General features: G+C 37.6%; 1 protein-coding gene across 4 annotated transcripts in view; it reads left to right on the forward strand.

The window, feature by feature from the left end:
* The window catches only part of SPTAN1 (spectrin alpha, non-erythrocytic 1), a 52,906-nt gene that overhangs the window by 26,753 nt on the left and 10,121 nt on the right, over positions 1-16,032 (forward strand). For all 4 annotated transcript variants that reach the window (XM_049833289.1, XM_049833287.1, XM_049833288.1 and 1 more), the window contains 20 exons: positions 2,226-2,424; positions 3,627-3,731; positions 4,529-4,552; positions 4,896-4,931; positions 6,799-6,846; positions 7,501-7,592; positions 7,981-8,125; positions 8,240-8,421; positions 8,602-8,701; positions 8,835-9,032; positions 9,145-9,291; positions 9,835-9,938; positions 10,066-10,228; positions 12,493-12,624; positions 12,979-13,116; positions 13,492-13,596; positions 13,813-14,021; positions 14,823-14,943; positions 15,101-15,222; positions 15,778-15,910. In XM_049833289.1, coding sequence (XP_049689246.1) covers positions 2,226-2,424; positions 3,627-3,731; positions 4,529-4,552; positions 4,896-4,931; positions 6,799-6,846; positions 7,501-7,592; positions 7,981-8,125; positions 8,240-8,421; positions 8,602-8,701; positions 8,835-9,032; positions 9,145-9,291; positions 9,835-9,938; positions 10,066-10,228; positions 12,493-12,624; positions 12,979-13,116; positions 13,492-13,596; positions 13,813-14,021; positions 14,823-14,943; positions 15,101-15,222; positions 15,778-15,910 — 2,503 coding nt within the window. The remainder of the gene's footprint in view (positions 1-2,225; positions 2,425-3,626; positions 3,732-4,528; positions 4,553-4,895; positions 4,932-6,798; positions 6,847-7,500; positions 7,593-7,980; positions 8,126-8,239; positions 8,422-8,601; positions 8,702-8,834; positions 9,033-9,144; positions 9,292-9,834; positions 9,939-10,065; positions 10,229-12,492; positions 12,625-12,978; positions 13,117-13,491; positions 13,597-13,812; positions 14,022-14,822; positions 14,944-15,100; positions 15,223-15,777; positions 15,911-16,032) is intronic.

The following is a 16,032-nucleotide window of genomic DNA, read 5'->3' on the forward strand; positions in this document are numbered from 1 at the left end:
CTGTTCATTCTCCCTTTGTTTCTTTCTTTGGGAAAGCTGCTCCAAAGAGACATGAAGGAAGCAATTTCTGCAATGTGAATTATTGTAGTTTAGATGAATGTTGTGGTATGTGTTTCATGTGTTCCTTATAGCCAGCCATCCAGCTAGCTGCTTATCTTGTTGGTCACCTCTGCGCTGCTAAATTGGTTGATGATGTTATTTTCCATTATGCTGATTTTGCTTACCAAATGAGGCTTTAGTGATATCTAGACTGTTTTCTTTAAAAAGCATCTCTTGCATTTTCTGAGGTGCAGATAGAAATATTAGTTTGTGTGTATATATATATATAAAATATATACCAAGTATTACATCACATATGAATGTCTTAGAGTTTGGGAAGAGTGGGGTTATCATGGTTTATCATATACAGCAACATTCACGCTGGGTAGTCAAAAAGCATTAGTTTGTTTATATAGGATGATTGTTTTTTATTATAACATTAACTTAATTTTCAAACTTGTGTTCATGTCTCCTGGAAAAAATACCAAGTTTGCATTATGGTCTTGGAAGTTGCTGGGAAATCCAAAGCAATAATGTTCACTGGCTGTGCCTGACTGCCTTTTCATAGAGAATATATTTCTTGAGAATCAAAAGTAAAAGTATTATGTTAATCTCTGAAGTGTTGCAAAGCAACTTTGAGGTAAGGCCTGCTTCTAAAGGAATTTTGTCCCAGATCCTCTATGAGCTTCACAAGTATTTAATACCTAGAATTGTATGCTGAGGCAAACATCTGCGGTCAGGGCAGGCTTCAAAACAGCATTTACCTCAAATCAGGGTAGAATGTTTCTATTCAACCCTAATACGAAAGATTCTTAGCTCCTTTCTGTTCAGTCTTAAACCAGGATAGGCAGGAAACCACAAAATCTCTGCTTCCATGGAAAGACTTAGAGTTGATTATCAGTTTGATGTATAGATATTACAGCCCAGGGTATCAAGGCGTTTCTTCAACAGACTTTATCATGTCCAAGTTACTGGTTAGGAAAATGCTACATTGTTGAACTCTTCAAGCAGGGAGGTGTAATTGTTCAGTGTTTGGCTGTGTGCTCCAAGGTGGGGAATGAAAAAATTGTAAGGCTGCCTTTTCCCCACTTGAGGCCCTGGCAGGTAACTCAGCAGTGTCGTGTATGATTTGATTTAATAACATCAAAGTGGTTATCTTCATGGCTTAATAATGAGAATCAGTTGCTAATGTTGATTACTGTAGTAGACCAATGTGCAGTCTGATTTGGGATGTAAAATAACCCATACAGATGCAGCTAGAATATCTCATCTTCCGGAAGACTTAAAATAGGGTAACAGTAGGAATGGGTATTAAGGATGTGGCTTTTCTGAATGCAGATTTTTTTAAAAACGGGCATTATGCATTGCTAGAGAGATCTGTAATTCAGTATCAATGACTGTAAAACTTCTGTTGGCTTTTTTCAGCAATAGCTTGGAAAAGGTCTTGTAGGATCATCTGTGTCTAGTTGGTTACCAGGAATCAAATAGGAGACATCAATTTTCATGTGGTTTTAAATAAAAGGCGGGTCTTTTGAGGTTTATTTGACTGTTCAAACCAGTTTAAACATTTTAGAGGTTTTAATTTGCATTTATTCTAATGTAAATGAGGAGTAATTTCACTGATGTTGTTGGGAATTCCACAGATACAAAAACAGTGTATGTGAAATGAGTTTCATGGATTTCCCAGTTGAATATAGTTGTGTTATCAAAGAAGTAACACTTTTTTTAAAACATTCAGCAGATCTTGCACTGAATAATGGCTAGGTAAGACATTCATGTCCAGGAGCTGGGAGGCTAGTGGATTTTAATAATATGATGGCAAACTTAATGTACTATAGGAAAATACCTCTCAAAGTAAGACCCTGTGGAGTCATTCCTGCCCTGAAATGCTGCTGTAGCTTAAGAGCCTACCCTGATCTAAGCTGTGATTTGGATTTGCTTTTGCACAGTAAAGTTTTGCATGTGGGAGATCTCGTTTTGGTGTGCATATCCATGTAGAGGAGAAATGTACAGTTTACATTTACCAAATGTACAGTTTACATTTACCAAATTATGTGCAAGTAGATCATTCTGTAGAAGAACAGTGTGTAGACTGCAGGGATTTCCCACGTCTTTGGTGATACCAGTTACTGTGACTGCTCAGTTCAATCTGACTGCCCTTTGTTTTCCTTTTCTGCTTGTTCCAGATATCACTCTCTTCTTGAGCTGGGAGAAAAACGTAAAGGCATGCTAGAAAAAAGCTGCAAAAAATTTATGCTTTTCCGTGAAGCTAATGAGCTTCAACAGTGGATCAATGAGAAGGAAGCTGCACTTACAAATGAGGAAGTGGGTGCCGATCTGGAGCAGGTGGAGGTGCTACAGAAGAAATTCGATGATTTTCAGAAGGTATGTTGTAATGCTGCATAATGTGTGTGTTAGTTTTGGCCTTCAGGCTTTCTGATCATATATCCATGATAATTTTTCATAACTGAGCATAGCTGAGAAGGAAACATAGCATTGATTGAAAATAAAAAGGTATATATGCATTTTTTAAATTTTGTTTTGTGAGGATAGAGAGAATCCCACATTCAGAAGTCTTCAGTTTGGTTACAGTCTCCAGGTTGCTACATGCTTCCCAGCTCCCAGAGAACTGAAACTCTCTTTCAACACATTCAAATACAGAATATGCCAAGCTTTGCAGGAGTTTCATGTTCTGTAAAGCATAACCTTCAGTTAAGCTATTCTATTCCTTTTTGTTGAAAGGAAAGATGCATTTTAGTTTCCATCTGTAGAGTTTTTTCCAAGATAAGAAAAAAATAACTCTCCGCTTCAAAATGCGGGTAGGCTTTCAGGTGGATTTTTTTCTCCCAGTGTTTGCAATACTAGTTAATAATTATTTTTTTTATTTTGCATGAGGTGTGAAAGAACTGCTTGGGCAGATATACGTATTCTGCCCACTTTGGTGAGATACTGAGCACTGAAATGCAAAGATGCATGACCTTATACATTAGGCAAGATGGTGATTTGACAGTTCTGTGGACATTATGTTTACAGCTTGAAAGCTGGCTAACACACAATTTGAGCCAACCTAGTATTGTAGGTGAGAAGATGATAGTGTCATCTATTAAAATTTAAATGCAAGTTCTCCAGTACTTTTTTAACCAAGCTCCCTTTCTGCTTTGTAGAAAGCTCTCTGTCAGTCTGTTTGGGTGGAAGCATTTAAGTGTCATAGTAAAATTACTTTTTAAGTTGGCCTTTTAGCTAATTTATGCAGCAGTATGGATGATAGCTTTTGATCTTCATGTTGGTTATGTTGTATACCTGACAGTTTAAAAAATTTATTCTGTTCCTGATTGTTAATTAGCTTTGTGTATGGAAAACTTTGATAGTGCATTTCTTTAATCCATTGACGCTTGGTGTTGGCAGCTGGGGTTTCTTGGCATAGACTCTCATGCATTGTATATTCAGTGGTAACTGTAAAGGTCAAGTGTGCTGAATTCCTGCTGTTTACAAATGGTATGCTTTTTGGCACCCCTCGTGTGCCAACTTGTTCCACATGTTTTGCTTGTGTGAATGTTAATGCTGTGATATTTTACTGTTCTGTGCAGGATTTAAAAGCTAACGAGTCACGTCTGAAGGACATAAACAAAGTTGCGAATGACCTGGAGTCAGAAGGGTTGATGGCAGATGAAGTGCAAGCAGTTCAGCAACAGGTCCACTTTTTCTCTGCCTTAGTCTAAACCTCTTGAGAAGCAAAAGACTTTCTTCCTTTCTTTTGTCTGTTATCTTCCGCTTTGCGTTTCATTGCAAGATTCTAGCTGTTCATTTTTGCTTTCTGGTCTGATAATACTGGTATTCTAACCAGAGATGCTTAATGCCTGTTCTGTAGTGTGGCCATCACAAGGGTACCCTTTGAATTGTTTCTTTTTAAATAATGCTGTAGCAAATTGCACCATCTAGAGCTTTTTTCTTTTCTTTTTTTAGGAATGGAAAGTCTTTAAAATAATATTAAAAGTCATGGAGAATCCATGCATTAGCTTTGCTTCGTATAAATTTGAAATTTCAGCCTTTATGTCTTTGCAGGAAAAATGGTGAGGAATGCTAGGGGAAAAGAGAAATAAAATAGAGCTCAACATATGGTGGAGGTGTTTTATGGTTTTTCTGTTTTGTTTTTTTAGTAACGTGCCTATTTTTTTGCCAGCTTTTCACATACTTGTGCTATTTCTGTAAATAATTCTATCAGGTGCCGACAGAGTATTGAAGCAGCTTGTTTATTTTTCTGAACTCTAAGATGATGTGTTGCAATAGATGGTTGAGTAGCCAGACTCCCATTTCTGCTGCACATTTAGGTTGTACGAGTGCTATTTGGCTTAATGACATACCGGTAACGAATTTATAGAAGAAGGATGGAAGCATATCTCCTGCTATCTTCCCTTTCTCAAAAACAGTAAAAACTTTCTTTCTGTTAGAAAATAACAAGTTGTTTCTGTTTTTCCTTTTTCCTTTGCAGGAAGTCTATGGTATGATGCCCAGGGTAAGTGTTTAATTTCTGAAATAGCGTGGCAATTATAACAGGTTTGGGATGTACAAGTAGAAGTTCAGCCATAATTGTAGTTCATTTCCATGAAGGAACTCAATAATGACTTTGAATGGACATAAAAAGATTGTCTTATTTTCAATCCCTTTATTTCCTGAGTGTCTCACCCCACCTCACAAAACAGTGCAGAGCAGGATAACCCAAAATGACGCAAATACTTGTAAAAATTTATTTACTCTGTTACGGATTGAACATGGAGAAGTTTCAGAGATTTTTAGTACATTCTGGTACTTTAGTTTTTGCTTCCTATTTAAAGTTGTTTCTTCACATTTTCAAACAGGATGAAACTGATTCTAAGACAGCCTCTCCTTGGAAGGTAGGTGCCATTACTTAGTAGTGCACAACAGGAAAGTAAAACAAAAACTACAGCACATCATCTTTTTGAGACCATACACCTTCTCATATGCCCTTTTTTCTTGTCTTTTTGTTTTTTTATCTGCCCCCCCCCCCCCCAAAGACACTTGACAAAGTGATTTTAATGGTGTCCTAGTCTCAGCAAAGTGTTTGAATTGGTATTGATTTAGAGTTAGTGACTTTCGTTTCACTTTGCTTGTTTACTTCAACAAGCATGTTGCAAAAATTTGTTGACCATTCAGCAGGAATCCACCTTGCATACAGATTCTCTTAATATATAAAGATGTCATATAGATATTACTCTTTGTTCTAAAAGTAAAAGCCATCTAGGCAAAACCAGGTGACTATTTCAGCTCTCTATTTGCAGGTATGATTATGAGAGTAACTGAGATAGGTTTCCAACAGAATTGCTCTAGGCATAGAAGTTGCCAACAGTCTGTTTTTTACCTCTGCTGTGAAATTCTGTTTTGTTTTGAGCTTGTACTGTAAGACTGATTACTGTTTTTATACCAACATTTTTAGGTATTACATGGCCACTAGATGCAAAATAGTCCCTGTTCACTTAGCATGAGTTCTTTTATGTAGTGAGCAGAAAGAAATGTTTTTATTCCTGAAAATCAAAGCCATTTATGTCAATATTCCTTTTAGTAAGGAATATGTTGTATGTGTATAGCAGTATCTTTGTTTTCCATTATTCATATCTAGCTCATTTTCTACAATAGTTAGAAGATGGCTTTCTCTACTCATTAGTGGCATACAATGGAATAGCTGTCACCTCCTCATGCACAAAAATATCTTCAATATTTTTACATTATCCAACACTGTGTTTTTGTCTAGTATTTCATTCCCATGTTTCATGTCTTGCATCCACCCTCTTAGACTTAAAGCTGCTTGTACATCTAAGCTGTGAATGTGGGAAAACCAGATAAGTATGCAGTATTTTCACAGCACTGTAGAAAATGCAGCCATGTGAACAAGAATTGGGGATTTTTTAATGTTGGGTTTATTTGGTTGGGGTTTTTTTTGCACAGACTGTACACATGTACGTTGAATCCTAAGAGCCTCATAGTAACTCAGCAAACTATAAGTTCTTCTCTGTGTATGTCTGCAAAGGGATGAATTTTGCTAGTAATCTATCATTGTCAGAAAAGTAGATTGCATGTTGGAGAGAATTGGTTGTCATTTTTCTGATTAGCCTTCACCAATTTTGATGATGTTCTAGAAATATCTGAATTAACTGCTAAGCTGATTTTTGCCAAAAACTCAGACAAGAGTTAAACCATTTGGGTGGGGTTTGTTTGTTTGTTTGTTTTTTTCCCCTGTCCTTACGACTAAGAGTTTGGAGTTTTTTAATTCACTTATTGAATGTTGCCTTTAAATTTTCCTCTTCTTTGTTGTTACTGAGACTATTGTTGTTTGTTTCAATTTACACTAATAAGAGAGTACTCACTTGTAAATTTCTAACTATTCTTACTCTGATCTGTAATACCTTAGGTATTGCAACTGATTATTCTTAGTTGCTTTTGTAATTTACTTGCATTGATTTTCTTATTGTTTGCTTCTCTCTTTCATCTTAACCAACAGTGTTTTCAAAACACTGTTTTAAAGAACTATATAAAAGAATTCAACAGTCTTTATTGAAACCTTTAAAATCTAGGGTGTTTGTTTCTTCCTGCACTTTGTAGAGTTGTATTTTACAAAGTCTGTATTTTTGACCTAGGCCAAGTCATCATGGATTTTTAAGGAGTTTTCTTTCAGTCTGATTTTGGCTCTGATAGGTCAGAGTTGACTTTAATGCTACATTTTTTTATTTCTGCCTTTTCATACAGTCTGCTCGTTTGATGGTACACACAGTGGCAACCTTTAACTCAATCAAGGTAATTATACAACTTTTTCGGAGCTGATTTAAAAGCTGAGAATGTTTTTTACCCTCCATTTCCATAGTCTTTGTCTTTCATTATTCTTTATAAACCCTTTTGAATCAACTTATTGAAAGAAGTATGACATATACAACATTTGCTTCTCAGGTTACATCAGTATCTTCTTATATGTGTATAATTGTTTGTTGTTACATCTCAGGAGAAACCATTAAAATTATTTTAACTATGGTACTTGAATTTGTACATTCTTCTGGAATTAAGCAGAATATAGTAACTTTCACCTGTACTGAAAGGCCAATCTTGACTTTTCATTTATCTTACTGACTGCTTAATGAAGTTTATATACTTTAAAAGAAAGAAACATAGCTATTTTAGGAAATCTTCCAGCATTGCTATCAGTATTCTCAGTAGACTCCTGAAATAAAGCTTATAAGAACGGAGATGAAGAAGGGGTTGTTGGCATGTTTGCAAATGTCAGCAGAATGAAAAAGGTGCGGATAAGCATAGTGAACAAAATGTTACTGGTTACTAAAGTTTTCTGTGTGACATTGTAAAGCTTCAGTGAGTCCAGCATGAGAGTTTCTTGTGTAAACAGTCATGCTGTAAAACTGGTCTGCAATATCAGTGGGGGTTTTTTTGTTTCTTTTGCAGGAACTGAATGAACGCTGGAGATCTCTGCAGCAGTTAGCAGAGGAGCGAAGCCAGCTGTTGGGCAGTGCCCATGAAGTCCAGAGATTCCACAGGTGAGGTGTTTGTATCATATTTGGTCTCAATTCAGTAAAACGCTTTGTCTGTTAAGAGTTCTAAAACATAGTGGGACCTATTCTAAACAAATCATATTTCAACTCCCAGCTTGTTCAGTGGAAGTTACACCACCAGTGGTCCAACAAGAATTCTTTATATTCTTCCTAGAAAGACTTGTTAACATGAAAGCATGGAACTGCTGTGTACTTGGGAGGTCTGGACTACTGTCCTATTTTGCCAATGTTCACTTGTGTCATCTTGGGAAGTAATTTAATAGATCAGTCAACTATGAGAGCTTCTCTGGAAATCAGTGACCTGCTAGGTATCAGAGATCCTAGTCTGACCTCCATTTTAATTCTCTTTTTGCCTTCCCTTCACTCAAATCAGAGATGCTGATGAAACAAAAGAATGGATAGAGGAAAAGAATCAAGCATTAAATACAGACAACTATGGACATGACTTGGCCAGTGTGCAGGCTCTACAGCGCAAACATGAAGGCTTTGAGAGGGACTTGGCAGCTCTTGGAGACAAGGTGAGATTGAGAGGACAAAACCAAAAGCTTTCTTTTTATCTAGCAGAAATGATTGAACTGTAGAAAAGATTCTTCTTGTTTTCATTGTGTTCATTTCCCTTTCTCTAATACTAGGTGAATTCTCTTGGTGAAACTGCCCAGCGTCTGATTCAGTCACATCCAGAATCTGCTGAGGATCTCCAAGAAAAATGTACTGAGTTGAATCAGGCTTGGAATAGTCTGGGAAAACGTGCTGACCAGCGCAAAGAGAAGCTTGGAGATTCTCATGACCTGCAGCGTTTCCTCAGTGACTTCAGGTAAAGATGCTATTCCCCTTCCCCCCAGTTTGTCTGTCTGGTATATTATTAGTAAAGTATATATGGCATATTGTTCCACAGGAGTATTTCTGGGGAGGGTTCAAAAAAGGACTGTTTTTCCTGTTCTGACTTATTTCAATGGAGGGAGGGAAAAATTATCTCATTAATATGTGTTCACAGGGACCTTATGTCTTGGATCAATGGAATCCGGGGCCTGGTCTCCTCAGATGAACTTGCAAAGGATGTGACTGGAGCTGAAGCTTTATTGGAAAGGCACCAGGTATGTGAAAGATAAGTGTGTATCATAAACATCAACAAATGTTTCTTTTTCTGATGCTTTCCATTTAGAGTTCCAAAAATAGATCAGTTCCAGCTCTGCCGTCTATTTAATAATGCATCTCTGTACCTTGCAGGAACACCGCACTGAAATAGATGCAAGGGCTGGCACTTTCCAGGCATTTGAACAGTTTGGACAACAACTTCTGGCCCATGGACACTATGCCAGCCCAGAGATCAAGGAGAAACTGGATATTCTAGATCAAGAACGGACGGACCTAGAGAAGGCCTGGGTCCAGCGCAGAATGATGCTAGACCAGTGCCTAGAACTACAGGTACTCTACTGCCTTTTTAAGAAGAAAAATAATTCCTAAGAATTATTCTTCCGTAGTGATGAGCAGTGCTTTTGGTCTGTCTTTCTCATGCTTTGGAGTTTTCTCTCCCTAGCTGTTTCACCGGGACTGTGAACAAGCTGAAAACTGGATGGCTGCCCGAGAAGCTTTCCTAAATACAGAGGATAAAGGAGACTCCTTAGACAGTGTGGAGGCGCTCATCAAGAAGCATGAAGATTTTGATAAGGCAATCAACGTCCAGGTGAGGAGTGTTGCTGAAGTAAGGGGAAAATTTTGTTTTTTTCTTATGCAGATTACTAGCAGAAGAAGTTACCACTGTGTATGGCTTCTGAAGTTCAGTTCTAAGTATTCAGCCATTTGGGATCTGTAGACGTCTAGAAGTAGCTAATGCAGATAGGGATGTATTTCACTGTCTACAAACGGTGTAGAAATAGTGGCAAGTATTTGTGTAAATCTCTTACTGATTGGAAACAGATTTCTTTTTTTTGCAACAGAAAAATGTATGTTTTCCGTTTCTTGTAAAAGAACACTACCTGGTTTTCTTGAGAGATTGTACTGCTGTAGCTTCAAGTCCAAAAGATAACTTTTTTCCTAAATGCCACAAGTGAAAGATGTTTTGAAGTTAAGATTTCCACTCCTGCAGAAGACAGTCTTTCTTCATAGAGTCACATTTACAATAATGTGTATTTAAAGAAGGAAAAAAAGCCTTGTTCTGTTCCAGATGCGGCTCATCACTTGACTTTAAGGAACCACAGTTCTAATTTATGGCTTCTGTTTTTAATAGGAAGAGAAAATTGCGGTCTTGCAGTCTTTTGCTGACCAGTTGATCTCTGCTGATCATTATGCAAAAGGAGTCATTGCTAACAGACGCAATGAGGTTCTGGACAGGTCAGTATTACCCTGTTAGATGGGATGCAGAAAGATGATGCTCTTTGGCAACGTTTTGTAGCTGTTAAACGTGGTGCCATGTGCAGTCCTAGTTTTTCATTCAACATACATATCTAATTGCATACAGGTGGCTTCGTCTGAAAGCTCAAATGATTGAAAAGAGATCGAAGCTAGGAGAATCTCAGACACTCCAGCAGTTCAGTCGTGATGTGGATGAAATAGAAGCTTGGATCAGTGAAAAGCTCCAAACTGCAAGTGATGAATCATACAAGGATCCCACAAATATCCAGGTGAATATGATTCTCAGCTCAAAAACCCAAAATTTAATTTTTAACTTTGCAAAGTATAGTCTGGTTTGAAAAAACATGCTCAGGAATTCTTGTTCAGTGATAACAGAATAATACACCATGTTGGACTTGGTCTCCCTTGAACAAGGAGAAAATGGAAGTTTCATTATTCATGAAAGGAGACCCAAAATAGAACTCACTTGGTAATTATTGATGCATATAATTAATAAGATATGTGGTATCTGCAGCAGCAAGTTTCCTGAAGAAACCCCTTGAGTAGCTATTCTGTCTTTCTCCCAGCATCTAGATAATAAAATAAGGAAATGGAGTTCTTGGGTCTCATGTCTGTCTTATGTTCTAAAATGTGAAGTCTCATTTATTGTTCCAGTCCTAAGGATTAATTAATTAAAGTTACCTCTTATGTTTTAATACTGGTTTATGGAGTAGTATGAATGCACTGAACTACTTCTCTCGATCTGTTTTATAGCTTTCCAAACTGCTGGTAAGTAGTTTGGACTAGCCCTGGTATGTGAATTTGTTTTCTTTGTATAGCTTATGTGTAAGCACAAGGTCTGGTTGCAGTCTGTTGCTCCATCCATCAGTTCATGCAATCTCTGTGTTTTCTATTAGTTCTTGACCTACATCCAGGTACAGCTATTGATCTTCATGTTATGGGTGTGGCTTTTTTGTTAATGCCTATTCAGCATCACTTATTTATGTATTTGTTTTGCAGGTGTTCTGCATGACCTGTTTAATTTGTGGTGCATTAGTGATGTAGTTTGGGTTTTTTTAGGAGTTGGCACATAGAAAAATGGGTTTCTATCCTCCTTTTTTGGAAATTTGGCTATTGGGCCTGTCATCCTCCTGTCTGGATCTTCAGTGGTGATGATTTAACACATCATGCATAATGCCAACTCTCTTGCATTTGTAGAATCAAAAGCTGAAGATGAAGGATTCAATAAAACAAATGGACCTAGATGGCTTAGTTCTTGCAGCAGTAGTACAGAAGGGAATAATACAGAAGGAATACTACAGAAAAAGATACATACCAGATGGAAAGCTGACAGGACTTGTAAGAATCCAAGAAGTGGAGTAAAGTGAGGATATGTAGAAGAAGAAGACAGAACAAAGAAAGGGGAAGCAACTAGAGTAAAAAAGGAGAGAATCATTGGTTGTCACTTTAGGCTCTGGTACATTAAAAAAAAATTTTTTTTAGTTAAAAAAATTAGAATTTTATATTAAATTAAAAAGGCTTGTCTTGGATTTGTTGTCATGGTAATTATATGGAGATATGCAATTGGCAGCTTTTTAGCTGAATTTTACATGTCGGAAAATCTAGCCTTAAAGGGTATGTTTTTATAATCTCAGCATTCAGGTTTAACAGTTCCCAAAATAAAGCAGTTCATGCAGAATTTCTCATGCCAGCGCTATAGAATTTTCCATCTTTTATTTTTAATCTAACATTTCTTTAATTTCGTTCTCTCAGGGCACTGTATACCCATGTCCAATGTTACTAGCATTTCCAGTTAATACTTGTAAATTCTGTCTTGTCATTTTTGTGCTACAGTTATCTTCCTGGTGGGTGGATGGGTCATGTATATATGAGAGAGAACTGCGCACTTCCTCCCACACCAAGGCTCCTATTGTTCTCATGGTGCTCTCAACTCAGCAGCGAAATTTTTTTAACAAATAATTCACAGTTATTTTTATAGAGTTTATGGTTGTTAATTCACTATTTTAATATATAATGTGGTCACATATGACTTCAACTAATATCAAAATTGCAGAAAGCAGCTGCAGCAGTGATTTCTCTTAATTACCTATGGATGAGGAAGGCAAATAGAAATTTGAGAAATTACTAGAGGAGTAGAAAGGATTATCTACTGTGCTTCTGCTTAGGGTATGTATAACTGCTGCTTTCAAAGGTGATGGCATTGAAAATGAGAAAGCTTTACTTGAGTAACAGCTAAGCTTAGTGCAAGGAATGTTGCATGGGCATCTGTAAAATGCAGAAGATATTGCCTGAGTTGGATGTATTGGCTCACAGACAGTTCGCTAGGTAAAAGCTCGATGGTTACTCACATTAATGAGAGTTACTATTTGAGTGAGCAATAAGTATTCCTACTGAGAGAGAGAACTTCTTTAGATCAGACTATATACAGACCTCTTTACGTATGTAGATAACTCTTGTGCTCTCCTCTCAACCCATGAGAACAATTTAGGAGCCCTTTGTCCAGTCTCTAACAGTTTGCTTTTGTCATATTCAGAGCAAACACCAGAAACACCAAGCCTTTGAAGCTGAGCTCCACGCCAATGCAGATCGGATCCGCGGGGTCATTGATATGGGGAACTCGCTGATTGAAAGAGGAGCATGTGCTGGCAGTGAGGATGCTGTGAAGGTAGATACAACAAGTCTTAGAAGATTTGCTTAGTTTTTGCTTTGAGAAGTGTTTGGATAATTGGGGGAGGAGAATGTCCCTCAAAACCAAATCTTGTTTTATAGAAGCTTTTCTGCTTCAACTATGCAGTAGAAATCAGGGTAATCATTCTGTTTTGTTCTCAAGGGTGAGAAGTTTTCTGATCTTATGATCAGGATGTAAAATTAGAACTGAATTATAGCTAGGCAGCATGAAATAGCAACTGTGTGATTTGCCTATCTGGAATCAGCAGTGAAACTTGTACCTTATTCTGGTTTTGCATTTATCAACTTTTGGTTTTCGTTTGTAGCATTTATCTTTTCCATTTTATAACAGGCACGCCTAGCTGCCCTGGCTGACCAATGGCAATTTCTGGTACAGAAGTCAGCAGAGAAGAGTCAGAAACTGAAAGAAGCTAATAAGCAACAGAATTTCAATACTGGAATCAAGGACTTTGATTTCTGGCTTTCAGAGGTAACCAAGATTGGGATTATTTACTTGCAAGACTTATTTTTTTCTAATTTTTGATTCCCTTTGCTGATGTTAGATTTTGTGGAGCCCAGTCCACCTTTGAGCAAGTCTAGATTTATTAAAAAAAATAAAATATCATTATTACAACTAAAAATCTTGTGGATGTTTTTATGTTATTTATAAACAATAAGGTGAGAAGTAGTATATTTACATAGAATCTGTTAAGAATTAAACAGGTGATGAGGCAAAAGTTTATCCTCACTGTAGAAGATTTGAGAAGAGAAATAATTGGCACAGTTTTAAAGACATTATAATTTCAAGGGTATTGTGAAAACACAACTTGTTCTCCATCCCCTTTTTCCTTCCCCACCCCCCCAGGTGGAGGCTTTGTTGGCATCTGAAGACTATGGGAAGGACTTGGCATCAGTTAACAACCTCCTGAAGAAACACCAGTTACTGGAAGCTGATATATCTGCTCACGAGGTATTGCTTTCTCTTTTAGTTTTGGAAGATAAGTCAGTAATTAGCAAATTCTACAGGTAACACTTCAATACATGCTGCAGTCATATACTTATTGAAACATGTTTTCTTAATAAAAACGGTGACTCTGCACAGCAGTTACATTATGATTTTTAAACTGCCATAACAAACACAGAAATGAGATCCGGGCAATTCACACACTTTCACCCATGTTTCCAGGATCGTCTCAAGGACCTGAACAGTCAGGCTGACAGTTTGATGACCAGCAGTGCTTTTGATACATCCCAAGTAAAGGATAAACGTGAGACCATTAATGGACGCTTTCAGAGAATTAAGAGTATGGCAGCTGCCCGCCGAGCAAAGCTGAATGAGTCCCACCGTTTGCATCAGTTTTTCCGTGATATGGATGATGAGGAATCCTGGATCAAGTGTGTATTTTGGAAGTTCTAGGCTCTGGCATGGGGACACATGCTTACTGCCAGCTTGCTAACAACATTCATAATCTGTAGCACGGTTTTAGAACTTGCCTTTTCCACAAGTATGTGCCTCTACAAGAAACCACCTTTGCCCCCCATTCAAGGAAAACTGTATTCAAAATGGTTTCAGCACTAGTTCAGGTGTGGCTTCTTATCTACAGTTTTCTTTGGTCAAACCCCAAGAAGGAAAGCTCTGTACTGGAAAAAGTAATGCTGTTTAGGCCTGGACCATATAACTGAAATTTTAGTCTAGTCTTTTTGGGAAAGCTCCTACTTTTTCAATTTGAAATACTTTTTTTTGTTCTAGCCAGTTGTAGTAATTGATCAAATGCTCTTTCCATATTGATGTTAGTATCCTGGGAGGAGGGAAGGAACCTGATAGAAATCATTCACATTAGAGCACTTTTTTTTGTCATGCTTGTAAAGTAAAAAAATAAAATTGGACAACAGCATGTAAACTTTACAAAAGTTATCTATGTTCTTAGAAAGAAAACACTACAGAGAAACTCGGTTCTTCAGAGAGAAATGATAGGCCCTCTGTCACCTTTCTTTTCCCCACACATTACCCTTGAATTTGCTGCCAGGAGCCAGCTGCTGTTTGCTGATAACTCATGTACACAATTTTTTACATCCAAGATTTTTGTGCTATGTAGAGCATTTTCTTATCTGCAGTCTTTTTTTTTCCTTTTGTCAGGTTTCATCTATAGAAGTAATTTTCAAATTTTATCTTTCTCTCTTCCCTCTTGAACTTAGAGAGAAGAAACTGTTGGTTAGCTCAGAGGACTATGGCAGAGACCTAACTGGTGTGCAGAACCTTAGGAAAAAACACAAGCGCTTAGAAGCAGAACTAGCTGCCCATGAACCTGCTATCCAGGTAAATGCTTCTCTCCTTGACATATTTGTCTATAAGCAGTGTCTGTCTTGCTTGTGGCAAATATGAAAGCCACTGGTAGGTTTGCTGGAATCCAAATAGAGTGCATAAGAAGAGAGCAAGTGATGTTCCATTAACTGTGTGTTTCTCTGCTTTGCAGGGTGTTCTAGACACTGGTAAGAAGCTTTCAGATGATAACACAATTGGAAAGGAGGAGATACAGCAGAGACTGGCTCAGTTTGTGGATCACTGGAAAGAGTTAAAACAGTTGGCAGCTGCTAGGTGTGTGAGATGTTTTTGTAAAATTCAGCATTAATTAAAACATTTACATGGACTCATAATGACCAGATATTACTGACTTTCAGGCATTTACGGTAAGGGTCATTAGTTAGTAATATGATGTACTAGCACATGTCAGTGATGACAGGCTCTAGGAGACTATTGAAAAGAGCTTTAGCGATAATGTTCCTCAGGAGAAACGTGAGGGGGTTTTGAGGTATGCTCTGTTTAGCCTTTTCTTGCACCAGCTGGAAACCATAGACTTGAAATTAACTGGCCTTAATCCACTACCAGGATGTTTTTCTGAATAGAAGCTGTTGGGAGAAAAAATTATTCGTTTTAGTCCTTCAGTAGCTGCAGGCTTTGGCCTAGTGAATTTCTAGAGCTGTAGACACAGCAGTCTGCTGCTGGAGAAGTGAAGCGTGAGTGATTGTGTGTTTAGGGTTCAGTCTCTGTACATTCTTAGGTTTTCTGCTCCTGTTAATTTGTTTTTACATCTTGTATCTAAAAGCCGTAAAGCAACACTGTGACTAATTTTACCTTTCATTTCCCATACAGGGGTCAGCGTCTAGAGGAGTCTCTGGAGTACCAGCAGTTTGTAGCAAATGTTGAGGAAGAAGAAGCCTGGATCAATGAGAAGATGACACTGGTAGCCAGCGAGGATTATGGGGACACCCTTGCTGCTATCCAGGTATGAAGAAAGTTGTCAGCTCTTTGTTGTTCTTGTTGCATTATTGTTGGTTAGAGCTTAATGAACCTTTTCTTTAACCGTCTTTCCAATTTAGAGGCTATTGTTCGTTTCTTTTGAAGGCC

The sequence above is a fragment of the Accipiter gentilis genome, chromosome 29 (genome assembly GCF_929443795.1).
Source record: "Accipiter gentilis chromosome 29, bAccGen1.1, whole genome shotgun sequence".
In the NCBI taxonomy this organism is placed as follows: domain Eukaryota; kingdom Metazoa; phylum Chordata; class Aves; order Accipitriformes; family Accipitridae; genus Astur; species Astur gentilis.